General features: G+C 35.7%; 1 protein-coding gene across 3 annotated transcripts in view; it reads right to left on the reverse strand.

Moving 5' to 3' along the window:
• The window catches only part of LOC306873545 (rho GTPase-activating protein 10-like), a 96969-nt gene that overhangs the window by 9051 nt on the left and 75057 nt on the right, over positions 1-12861 (reverse strand). For all 3 annotated transcript variants that reach the window (XR_013784501.1, XM_079422906.1, XM_079422905.1), the window contains 2 exons: positions 9792-9930; positions 7744-7903 (listed from right to left, as the gene is read on the reverse strand). Coding sequence is in view for 2 of the 3 variants with exons in the window: in XM_079422906.1 (XP_079279032.1) it covers positions 7744-7903; positions 9792-9930 (299 nt within the window). In the remaining variant the exon portion in view is untranslated. The remainder of the gene's footprint in view (positions 1-7743; positions 7904-9791; positions 9931-12861) is intronic.

Consider the following 12861-nt stretch of genomic DNA (forward strand, 5'->3'; position numbering starts at 1 on the left):
CCAGAGGCAAAACCTCTGGCAAATAATACTGGCACAGGATAAGACTCTCAGCCCAAGAACTAACTCAAGTTGACAAGCACAGGCTTGAGTTTAGAAACAGAACAAAATACCAACACACACACAAAAGAAGAAGAAGAAAAACAAAACAAAAAAAAACTCTGGAAGTGAATAAGGTAGAGCTGAAGGGTTGGCCAGGTTATGGCTTCAATGCTGATAGGGCTTTGTGGTAGTTTTCTGTAATCAAATTCAAATGATCATTTTAAACAGACAAAAATGCAAAATAGACTAAAACATGATACATCTGCCCGTTACTGCTTTATTTTTCTGACCAGTGTTATTTTAGTGTTATTATACTATTATATTTTGTATTAATCTTTAAACTTTTATTTTTACACTTTTAGTTTTTATTTTAATTTTAGTTTTAATTTAGCTTTTTTATTTTATTTTAAGTTTTAGTTATTATGTAGTTCCAGTTCATTTGAATGCTTATTTCAGTTAGTTGCCAAGGAAGCATTTCAAATTTTCAGACAATAATTTAATTTGAATTTTTTTTTCATCCAATATTTGACAACACTTTAGTTTAGGGACCAATTCTCACTATTAGTTGCTTATTAACATGCATATTACTAGTATATTGGCGGTTTATTAGTATTTACAAATCACATATTAATGGCTTATTCTGCATGACCAGATTTTAGATCCTTTAATCCTACCCCAACTTAACAACTTACTACTAATAAGCAGCAAATTCGTAGTTAATAGTTAGTTAATAGTGAGAATTGGTCCCCAAAACTAAAGTGTGACCTAATATTTCTATTTTATTTGAACTTTATTTCAATTCTTATAAAAAAAGAAAAAAAAAAGAAAAGAAGTAAAAACAGTTTTAGTTAATAACCCTTTTTCTTACTTTTTCAGCTTACAGGAGACTGTTAAACAGTTTAGCATTAACACATTGAGATTTTATTGACATTATATGAAAGATTTAATTTGTTGTTTTTGTAGTACACTGCAAAAGCAGCAAAGAAACTGCATCTGAAATTAATTTTATTTCTAACATTATTAGAGGCAAAGAGTGGCTATTTTGGAGTAGGGTTGGGTATCGTTTGAATTTTATCAATTCCAATTCCGATTCTGCTTATTGATTCCGATTATTTTCGATTCCAATGTGATTAAATAATATCATCAAACATTTATTCTGTCTCTCTTTTTTGCAAACCATATTATTGGAGCTGAATACCATGGACAAAAATCAACAGGCTACATAAAAACTGGACTCTTTAAGAGCTGTCTGTGTGCAAAATAGAACGGCATGATTCTGGATAAATGGAGTTGTTGTTTTTTCCCCCAATGGAAGTTGTGGTTCTCTCATGATTCTGCAGAAAAAAATATTAGACAACTAAACAAAATCACATGTAATTTATGAATGACTCACTCAGGATGTACAGGTGCATCTCAGAAAATTCGAATATGGTGAAAAAGTTAATTTCTTCTTGCAACTTATTTCAAAAAGTGAAACTTTCATATATTTTAGATTCATTACATGTAAAGTAAAACACTTCAAGTGTTTGAATCGGCTTTGTTTGACAGTATTCTTAGTATTCCCTGTTGCTTGTGCACATTTTCCTACCCGATTTCTTCCTTCCAGTCAACTTTGCATTTAATATGCTTTGATACAGCACTCCTTGAACAGCCACCCCTTTCAGTAATGACCCTCTGTGACTTACCCTCTTTGTGGACGGTGTCAATGATCATCTTCTGGACCATTGCCAAGTCAGCAGTGTTCCCCATTATTGTGGTTTCAAAGAACAAGAGATACCCAGAATTTATACTAATTTATGGTCGTTTATTGAAACGCAAAAGTAAATATTCTAATATTTTGACATACTGATTTTTGACTTTCATTAGCTGTAAGCTCTAATCATCAAAATAAAAACTTTTGAAGTGTTTTACTTTACATGTAATGAATCTAAAATAAATGAAAGTTTCACTTTTTGAAATAAGTTAAAAGCACCATATTCTAATTTTCTGAGATGCACCTGTACTCGTTTCATTACTGGATGAATCGGCGTCCTTGAACAAATGTCTTGTATGTTTCAAAGACAAATACATTTTAACAGACCCTTTTTGCCCCCTACTGGTGTAAAAATGTAATCGATAAATCTTCATTTAAAGTGTCAAATTACTTTCAAAAGGAGATTTACTCTATTGTAATCGCAACCGTACATGTCAGAGTTTAGGCTATATCTGAACTATAAACTTTAATAACAGTGCTTCTGTGATCTGAATATTTGTAACACAGAAATAATGATACTGTGTGGTTGAAAAGACTGTGAAGCAGATTTCAATGTTCAAATCTGCTGCACGAATGAATCAAGTGATCACAACACTGTGATCGTTGAAAGGTTGAGGAATGAAACGGATGAATCATAGTAATTTAGGAATAGTGTTTAAATCATGTTCGCGATCTTTAACGATCTATTAAATTAATGTCATGTTGGTGACACCTCTCTTGTTTATGTTTAGCTATCACAGATATTATACTTAGCTTTTTTGGCTTCTGGATCGCAAATGTAGTGAAACTTTGGAGCGCTTAGATTAGCGAGCAAGGTCCTGGCAGATCGCTAGGTCACACAGATGAAAAAAAAAAACGCATAGGAATCGATAGATGGAATCGAAATTTTAGACAACAAGCATCTGATTCCTGACCTTAAGTATCCGATTCTGGAATCGGAATCGATTTTCGATTCCCAACCCTATTCTGGAATGTGCTATATAAAGGGGTTTTTTTGTGTGTGTGTGTGTTGTGGTATGACATTAAATTAAATGTTAAAATTAATTTAGTTTTAACCTGTTACCCTGCGCCCCTATTTTTGAGCATTTTGTAAAAAACGATATAACCAAATAAAAATGTCTGTAGCTCTTGAACCCTAAGGTCTATATTTAAAAATCTGGTGTTGTTTGAAACTAGACACTTGATCCTTTGTTACTCTAGAGTCATAATAACTCAAAATTAGTATAGCAATAGAGTAAAACAAGGTAAAATATACATGAAATTGACTCGCGATATGTTTTAATGAAGCTCACTAAGGGAAAAATGGATGAGACTTGCATGCCAAAGGCCTGAAAACACCATAAAGATAAAGCTGAACATCTGACCATGTTTTGACTCAAATTTGAGGATGATACTCCCAAAAATGTAGTTTCTGTAAGCTTTTATTTAAAAAAAATCTAGGCGTCCTTTCAAAAAAGCCATTTGGAGACCCCAAATAGACACTTTGTAAACAAATGTCCAAATGAGTCAAAACTACATAATACATATATGTATATCAATTCAGAACTGCTCTGCCCACCAAAACACACAATAAAAAACTATTTCTGAACAGCATTTGTAGTGCTGACTCATTTAGTCATTTGGTTAGTCTACAAATGGCATTTTTGAAAAAAAAAACGCCTAAATATTTCCTGAAATAAAATATGAAATAATAAATTTTTTATAGGTAAAGACTTACAGAAAGTACATCTTTATGGTATTTCATTTCAAGAAAAGCTTTGGAAAAGTCATTTGGATATTTTATTTCAAGAAAAGTCTAGGAATCCTTTCAAAAATGCTATTTAGAGACTCCATAAGACACTGCATACTACATATGTATATCAATTCAGAACTGCTCTACCAATGAAACCACAAAAAAACACAAAACTATTTCAGAATTTGAACATAACTAAACAGTCTTTATTCTGAACAATTCCAATAATGAAAACAGTGAACCAAAACAGATTTGATCATTTTTGAACTAGTGAAAACACAAAACATGCAAAATACATTGTTTTTACAACATTTGTATTTTTTATTTATTTTATATGGTGAATATTATGAATATTACTATTTTACTAATATAGTAATAGATTACTATTACTAATATTACTAAATAATAATAAAAAAAACTATTTACAGTATTTACAGTGGAGGAAGACGCTCTAGCAGCCACTAAAATGGTTTTTTTCTGACCATCTGGATTCACCAGACCTCTGAAAAGACAGGAAAGAGTGAGAGAAAAAGAGTGAGAAAGTGTGTAAGCAAAACAAATCAAACTTGCAACACTGTTTACATTTTGTACACACACACACACACACACACGCGCGCACACACACACAATACTCGGGACATACCCACAAACAAACACACCCACACGAACAAAACTCATGTAATCCCCTCATATTATCCCTCTCCGTTGTCATTTTTAGAATCTAAAACAGCTAACATGAAACAAAAGCTGCAAATAACTACATGATAAACACACAAACATTCAAGAGGAGGGTGGAGACACTTACGTGCTAATGCTATCCACGCTTCCCAGCGATCTCCGTGCGTTTTCGGTTACTAAATTAGCCATTTTGTCTCCCCACGTCCTCCAAAACACCACCAAACGCCACAGAAACTCTTCTCAAGTCGAAGATCCATGATGGAGAGATTCAGATGTGAGCTTTGGACAACATCTGTTCGCTGATAGCCAGTCTGTGTAGCGCTGCGACGCCATTATGTGTACGCTTCATGCGTAACCCGAGAGCGCACGAAAACACACGGACAATACGCCGAGCTATTCTCTAAACAATCTTACGTAAACTATTCAAACTGTCAATCACTGTAAACGTCCTTGTGGTTGGCTAACACTTCCATCCATCAAAACTGTGCTGGCGAGGCATTGGCTGGCTTCAAACACCCCTATTGTGATGTGTCCGGATTGACACCTCGCTGACCCATTCACGGACGCGCTTACTGTCCCGGGTTATAACAGCTCCTGCGATTGAAGGAGAGAGACGAGGGAGGGCTATTCTTACTCGGAAGAGACGATTCTGCTGGAAATAGATGGCGTTTCAAAGCTGGAATCCGAATTATAATCGATATTTATTGGAAAATGGACGCTATCGATAACTATAACTCGAATCGCTTATGTAAACAAAGGAGGATCTATCGTGTTTTCCCCTATTTTTTCGTTGTTTTGGATTAAAAAGTGGATGCATTTTGAAGAGTGGACCCTTCTCTTGAAATGTATGCTGGTGTGTCTTGGAATAGTCTGAGCTGACCAGCGCTATTGGCGATCAAACGTGAGTACTGCGGTTCGCTTTGTTCATTTTAAATGGCCGGTCTTTCAGCATTTCTGTTAACCCTTTCCTCTCTGGTGTATTGATTTCAAAAACAAGCTCAGATCGTTAATCTTGAGTGTTTTAGCTTTCAAATGATATATAGTTAATGATAATTGATTGAATATTGTTCTAAAACAAAGGTAATAAAAAGCCCGACCACGCCCGACCACGCCCTTCCGGCCCGCCCACGGGCCGATGCGGGTTAACAGGTTAAATCACATGACCTTTTTTTTTTTTTTCTCCCCAAGGCATTATTAGATGCCAGTGTCTCCCGTCATACAAATATTTAATTTCAAAAACAGTATCATAGCTATTAAACTATATATTGTTATGATTTTGAATCAGTATTTAAATTCAGAATGATGTAAATGTAACAAGAGGTGCTAAAGTCTGATTTTGTGGTGGTTGTGCTTTAAAATTTAATCTTTATATTCTTAATTCACGTAATGAAGTATTTTGAAAGTCTGACAGTAATCAGTGGTGAATACTACTGTAAGGTGGTGAACCCTGTTTAAATGTTGGAAAATAATGAAAAATTTAGATAAGTAATCAAAAAGTAAACAAATGTAATTAGGGGTCGACCGATTATCGACCTGGCTGATTATTGGCACCGATATTAAGCATTTTTATGATAATCGGCATCGGTCATTTTCAAAACCGATGTGCCGATAAAATTATTTAATTATGAAACGCGCTATTTGGCTCTGATGCAGCTTGTCGGAACTCACCACTCTGTGGCCTAGAGCAGTCTCCGCCCACCGCGCATCTGATTTGTTGAGAGTCAGGAGTCCGACCAATCAACGTGGAAGACTAAAGTCACTCTCACACCGAAAGCGCTTGTTAACTGGTGCTGCTTCACGCATCAGTTATCTCTCAAAGGCAGCAGCAGACCTTGCACAAGTTGCAATAAATTACAATCCACTACACTGAAGTTGTAAAAACCTCAATTTTATCTATTTATGGTTTCCGAGATGAGGGAAACGCAGGGGGAATCGCGGAATCCAGTCATATGGAATTTACTGTATAACGCAGAGTCACGAAATTAGTCAAAGTTTGGATGAATTAATCAAAAGTAGGTCAGTACACTTAAATCGACTCATGATATGGACTATCTGTAAACATTAAGCTGCAAAAAGACTATTTAAATATGAATTCTGCATGTTCGGCGTGTCTCTGTATATGTGAAAGGCACAGACGCGCGGTTTTGACACACACACACACACACACACACACACACACACTGAAGTGCGCGATGCTCGCGGTGTTTTCCGCATCTGCCATGTCACTAAATGAGGACATAAATACATGAACATCATCGCCAGAACTGCTCTGAGAGTTACTTCATGAGCATTTGACTGTTTCGTTTGAGTAAAACGATCGTCATATCATAAATAGGCTACAGAAACTTAAGAGGTCCTCATGGCAACCCGTCAAAATAAAAGTTCGGTTTATTTACTAATGCTGCTACAATTATTACAACTTTTGTTTAAAAGAACAATCACACAATACGCTATTTCTTCCATGTTTTAATTTTAATAGTAAACATTTGTTTGCCAAAAAATAGAGTTCAACTCTCATTTGATTAAAATATAAATTAAATGAATGTTTTATGCCTTCATTTGCACTGCTCTGTAAATGAAAACTAATGGAAATTACTGTCACATAGGCCAAGACTAAGATACTGTCACATAGGCCAAGACTAAGATACTGTCACATAGGCCAAGACTAAGATACTGTCACATAGGCCAAGATTAAGTTACTGTCACATAGGCCAAGATTAGGATGACGGAAATTGGGACATTTCAATAGGCTATTGAACCAAGTGAGCCTATAACAGGCTATTAGTGTTATAGTTTCATTAAAATAGTTGCGGTCTTCTTCGCAACTTCTACAATGGAGCTATGAAGACAATTAAATTATTTACACGTATTATATACATTGCACTTTTTAAATTAATCAACTGATGTGCATTAGATGATGAATTGAATAGTCACCTCTTGTAGGTTATGATTTAGTCAACCGAAAATAATTAATGAAGAATTATAAGAGGTAATGCTATTACACATACATTTCTAACATGTAAATTATTGAAGCCAAATACTTACATTTCCCCAAGCTGTTTAGCTGTAGTATTTAGTATTCATAGGCTTAATCATGAAGCATACAGTGGCCCCACTTTTAACTCTCTCTTTATATATTACCCTTATTGTAGATGGATGCATGGGGGAAGACAAGAGTAAGAAGTGCAACCAACACTAGGGAAGGCCGTTTTTGTCAGAGCCCTTGTTATTCTTAATTTTGACATTCATTTTCATTTTTACACCAGACATATATATCGGTTCAATATATCGGTTATCGGTCTACTTGGTCTGTAATAATCGGTATCGGCCCTGAAAAACACATATCGGTCGACCCCTAAATGTAATCAGCTACATTACATTAATGAAGTAATTGAAATAGTTACATTACTTACTACATTTAAAATAGGGTAACTTCTTATCTGTAACCTATCACATTTCCAAAGTAACCTTCCCAACACTGTAAAACACATGAGCATATTATGACATATGTTTTGGAGAGAGGCGAGTCTTTGCTACATACCCGATGCTCTCTGTCAGGGATGTGCTAATGGTGGTGTGATGATTCTTAGATTTCTCGGGGGGCGTTCCAGAGGTGTTCGAAGACTGGGAGGAGACCGACTCATTACTGCCCACTGATGTCTCATCATTAACAAGGGCTGGACTCTCAGAGGATGGAGAGACTGTCAGAGCAAGGGAGCAAGCAGCAAGAAACAGAAAGAATGGTAAGGGGAAAAAAAATGTACAAAAGACCAAAAAAACAAAACAACAACATAAGAATGAAAAAAAGATGAAAAAAAGAGAGCAGAACCATTCTTGACATTAATTCAGGCTATTAATGAATATATGTAATGTATGAATATGAATATGTATGAGCTTGGTAAGTAGAAATGAGAAATGAGCTTGGTAAGTCTTTCTGGTAAAACAAAACAAAAAAAGCTCTTTAAAAAATGTAAGTTTCAAATTAGATGGTAGTTTAATCAAGATATTTAGAAAATTATATGAACATTTTCTAAAAAACGTATTATGATCTAACTACTAAAATATGTTGTTTTTTTTAAACTGTCCTCATATTAGTTTTCAAATTTAAGTGTTTTAAACAAGCTTTTCAAGGAAAGAAAATCTTGAGAGTGTAAGGATTTATATTGCACGTTCTTTAAAAACAAATCTTGAGGTGATATTTTGATCCATTTCTCATCCTTCATGCCTTTGTAGAAATAAATTGACATGTTTTATTTCTGAAACTGACAGATCGTTATAGGTTTTAACACTCTGGTGTAGCCAACCAATGTGTCTGCTGCCACATTTAAAGCCAAAATATTTGCTCTACATGTAAGAGGTAATATAAACTGATTGTGTTCAAACTAAAAATACTTGCACATAAGTCACTGTTCTATCCTGTTCTGTCCTATATCCTAATATTTTACCAATAGAAATTGTATAAAGGATAGTATTTGGCTGGTAACACGATCGCATAAAGGTGGTCACACATTTCTCCTTAAGTTTTACATATCCCACACAAAACTAAAACCTGAAAATGCTGATAGTTTTGCTTTTTCATGAATCCATTATTAATGCACAAATTTACAGTTTTCCACTGTAGTGTGTTTATGTTGGCAGTGGCCACATCCCCTTTCTATAGTAACATCCCACAGCTGAGGGATCTCTACTAAACAAATAACCAGTGTTTACAATCTTGTGTGGAAAAATGTGGTTAGTCTGACCTTGAAAACTGCAGAAATTTCGAAACCCAACACTTCTTGGAAAGCTTTGCAATGTGCTAATTCACTTTGTGAAAAAGCCAATACTAGTTAGAGTACACCTGCACAGCTGTAGTGTAGAAGAAATAAAAACCTCATAACTGCTTAACTGAAAAGTGAAACTGGAGATAAGGTCTGCTTTGTTCTGTACTAAAATAAAAATCCACTGTTCAAAACCAAAGGATAATCCTGCATTGATCCCAGTCTGAAATCATTCCTGTTGGGTGGCGTATAAAACCCAAATAGAGAATTTAACACTGCGAGACACATTTCTAAGCAGGCCAGGGCCACCAAAGCACCAGTTATCCACCTAAATATGGACTGGCAAACTACATCCTGTAGCCCAGAATGACAATGGGTAATCAGCATGTTTCAGCTGTGCATCACATCTGATTGCACAGTGAGCAGTAGTCTTACACAGTCATGAACCCTCACTGAGAGAAACGGTCAAACTCCATGTGGAAATAAACTACATAAGCACTTGAAAGCATGGTGATTTTACCACCCGGATTATCCAACTGAACATTTCTATCTATGAATTGCTGCATTTCTTTAATATTAAAGAAAAAGTAATAGCTTAATAATTTAGATATTACATATTGTGTCTCCAGGCTCTGCAGACTTTTTCCCAGTATTTTCTGTGATTTTGGTATGTATGAGCGTCTGTGTGGGTCTGCTTATCTTCATTTTTTCCTATATTATGCAAATACAGGCTCTATATTATGTATTTGATAGCAAACACGTGACAACTATAATTCCTTGTGGTGCTTCTCTGACCTTACAGTGCTTAAAGCTGATTAGTCTCTCGTACCTCTTTGAATATCCAGCACCTGTGGGTTGTATACAGCCAGCGGGCGATTCTGCCGGCTGAGCCTCTTGGACTGTCTGGTTGGCGCAGAGAGGGGTGTAGCAGCTAAGGATGGAGAGCTGCTCGGAGCATCCCCGAATATCTAAAAGAACAAAAAGTTAGTGGGATTTGCTGGCTAGACTGTGTTGTGTGTGTAAAAATCAAAGTAAACAGTCTGTTTAGAGCCGCTGCCTGCGGAGAAATGATGATTATGCATGCGAGTGCGAATGTGTGGTGGTAAAAACAAATAAAGATTCAGGATTCTCCCAAGACCTGTATTTTAAAGGAACAGTCAATCCACGCTCATGTACTTCAAAACCTGTATGACCTTTTGTCTTACTTGAAACACAAAATAAGATATTTATAGTAATGTTCAAGCTGCTCTTTTCTATATAGTGCATGGTGATTATAACCGTTAAGCAATTATTTTAATACTAGATTACCAGGGAATAAGGATTTAATTTCACACTGTTCAAAATAAGATCAAATAAAATAATTCAACAATAAAAAAAAGATAAGATAAAATAAAAATCAATTTCAAACAACAAAAAAATAAAAATAAATAAAGTTTTTGTTTGTTAATTTATTTTCTAGATATACAAACTTTATATATTGGTACTCCAGCATTATTCTTGGTCACAGTGAAGTTGGTCACTTTTACCCAACAAAAAAATACTGACACAATCAAAATTCATCATTGGAGAAGTGCTAATTAAAAGTCATTGTTTTGATCAATTTCCACCCTCCAAAACTCTTCTTTTTTTTTTTTTTTTGCCATTTCGGGCCAAATATTTTTAGTCGCCAAAAGTTTGGTGCATCACTGTTCAAACTATATTACTTCAGAACACTTGAAATATAGCACACAATATATGGAATATGTCCACATTTACACCCTTTTATTATATTTGTTGCACTTTTTAAAGCTTGAAGACCTTTTTCTAGTGTTTTCTGCACCACTGACCACAGTCAGCGGCTTTTTTAGCAGACTGAGCATGTTGAATCACAGATGGAGCCCGACGTTGAGCGAAATCATTATTATTTGCTGTTAAGAATCACAAAACAAAAAGAATGAGAAAAAAGTCAACAGCAAGCAAACAATAAATATGCTGCTTTGTTTAGATTGACAATTTGTGTATCTGCAGTCCTAACTCTTATAGTTTCCCTATTTTGAATGACAAATACAGACTACTGCCACCTGCTGGTATGGGGAGTTATTTCCGCTCATGCAAGCTCAGAGCATGCTAGTTGGCTGTATTCTTAGTGGTGTGTTCAAGCACAACTTTTTTGGCCCAGGCATTGCAAGGCATTAACAGACGGCTTTCAGTGCTGCTAGTTCTTTTATGTCAGTTTGGTGTCTTAATAACCCCTGATCCCCATTTACTTGCACTGTATGAAAGAGAGCAATGTAAAATTTCTTCAAAACTTCTCCTTTAGTGCTTCATGGAAAAAGCAGGGTAAAACATTTTTGAAAATGAGTGAATGCTAATAAAATCTACATATTCTGGTTGAATTATCCATAAATAAGAGGTGTCTGCAAACTCATTAATAGCATGCTGATAAAACGGAGCTCTCATGAGAGTTAAACCTAAATGAGAGACCCCTAGGCATGTTGCCCAGTTCATTGAGAGACACTCAAACTGATGTGCATCTGAACGAGTGGCAGCTATTCAGTGACAACACAGGAAACATGTTTTCATAATAGCTTCGGCTTCATTATAGTCACACAGTGTTCATATTTGAACCCCAGACGGCTGATGTGAGTGACGGAGGTTAACAGAAGTGTGGCAGTCTCAACAGGGATGAACAAAGGAATGAGAGAGAGCTGGTAGAAGGGATAGAAATCTGATACTGCTGTGAAATCTGTAGACGACAACAAAGCCTGCTCTCTCTCTTTTTCCATCTCAATCTTTGCCCATTCCTCTCTCTCACTCTCTCAGACTTTTTCCATCCGGCCCTGCCTCTCTCTTGTTACCCTCTCACCCCTCTCTCTCTCTTTGCCCTCGGTCTGCACACTTCCCCCCCCTCGTTTCTTCTTTGTCTTGCAACTTTTCCAACTTTTCTCTCTCTCTCTCTCTCTCTCTCTCTCTCTATCTCTCTCTACAGATGGACCTGAATGCAAAACACTGTCTGTTGAGTGCATCTGGGGGTATCAGCAGTCTGGAGAGGAGCTAATCAGTCTGCTGCTCTGCAGAGTCATTCCTTCTCCTGAATCTCAACGCTTTGCTCACTTACTTCAACTTACATCAAAACAACATCAAGGTCATACGCAATATCATTTTGTCTAGAAATGCTGTATATTAAACAAGCTGCTTGTCTATGTAATTTTTGGATGCTGCTTCAGAAGTGCTTTTCATTGGCAAAATATATTGAGAAATATGTGCATAATTACATATATTAAGTACACATACCGTAGTGAGCACTTATGCTGTAATGTGTAATAAATCTTATACCTTGTAATATTGTGTATGATAAATACTGTATTAAATTGCACAGTTGTTCTGTTGTTCAAATTAAATCTCAGTTTTTAACTACTACTACTACTAATAATAATAATAATTATTATTATTATTTTATAAAAGTTTCTATTTCGCAAACACCTTTCCTATAGCCCAAGGCAATTTTGCCAAAGAGAATATCAAATAGTAAAAATCAAATCAGCCAAAGTGATTAATGGATCCTAGTGTTTATTTTTAATTACTGAACTGAAATATGAGATCATCAGGCACAACATTGCGCATAGTATGAAAGCAATTCATCAGCCCGTTTCAAATGTAGCCTAAAGAATTTAGAGATTATGAAATAATCTCACTCTTTCTCCCTTTGTCCCTCAGAATGAACCCCATTTTAGGATTAACCAGATTACTGTCATCTAAAGCTGATTAAATCAGCATTTTAACCTGTATTTTAGCCAAATGAGTATGGCGGTCCAACTGTATTTGAGACATCAGAAAGAACAGCTAACTGAGTAGTGGCCAGTCAAAAACACGTGGCTCCCCCTCCTGGCTGTAGAGAGAAGTACACCAACATCAGCATG

The sequence above is a fragment of the Barbus barbus genome (assembly GCF_936440315.1).
Source record: "Barbus barbus genome assembly, chromosome: 8".
Taxonomy (NCBI): domain Eukaryota; kingdom Metazoa; phylum Chordata; class Actinopteri; order Cypriniformes; family Cyprinidae; genus Barbus; species Barbus barbus.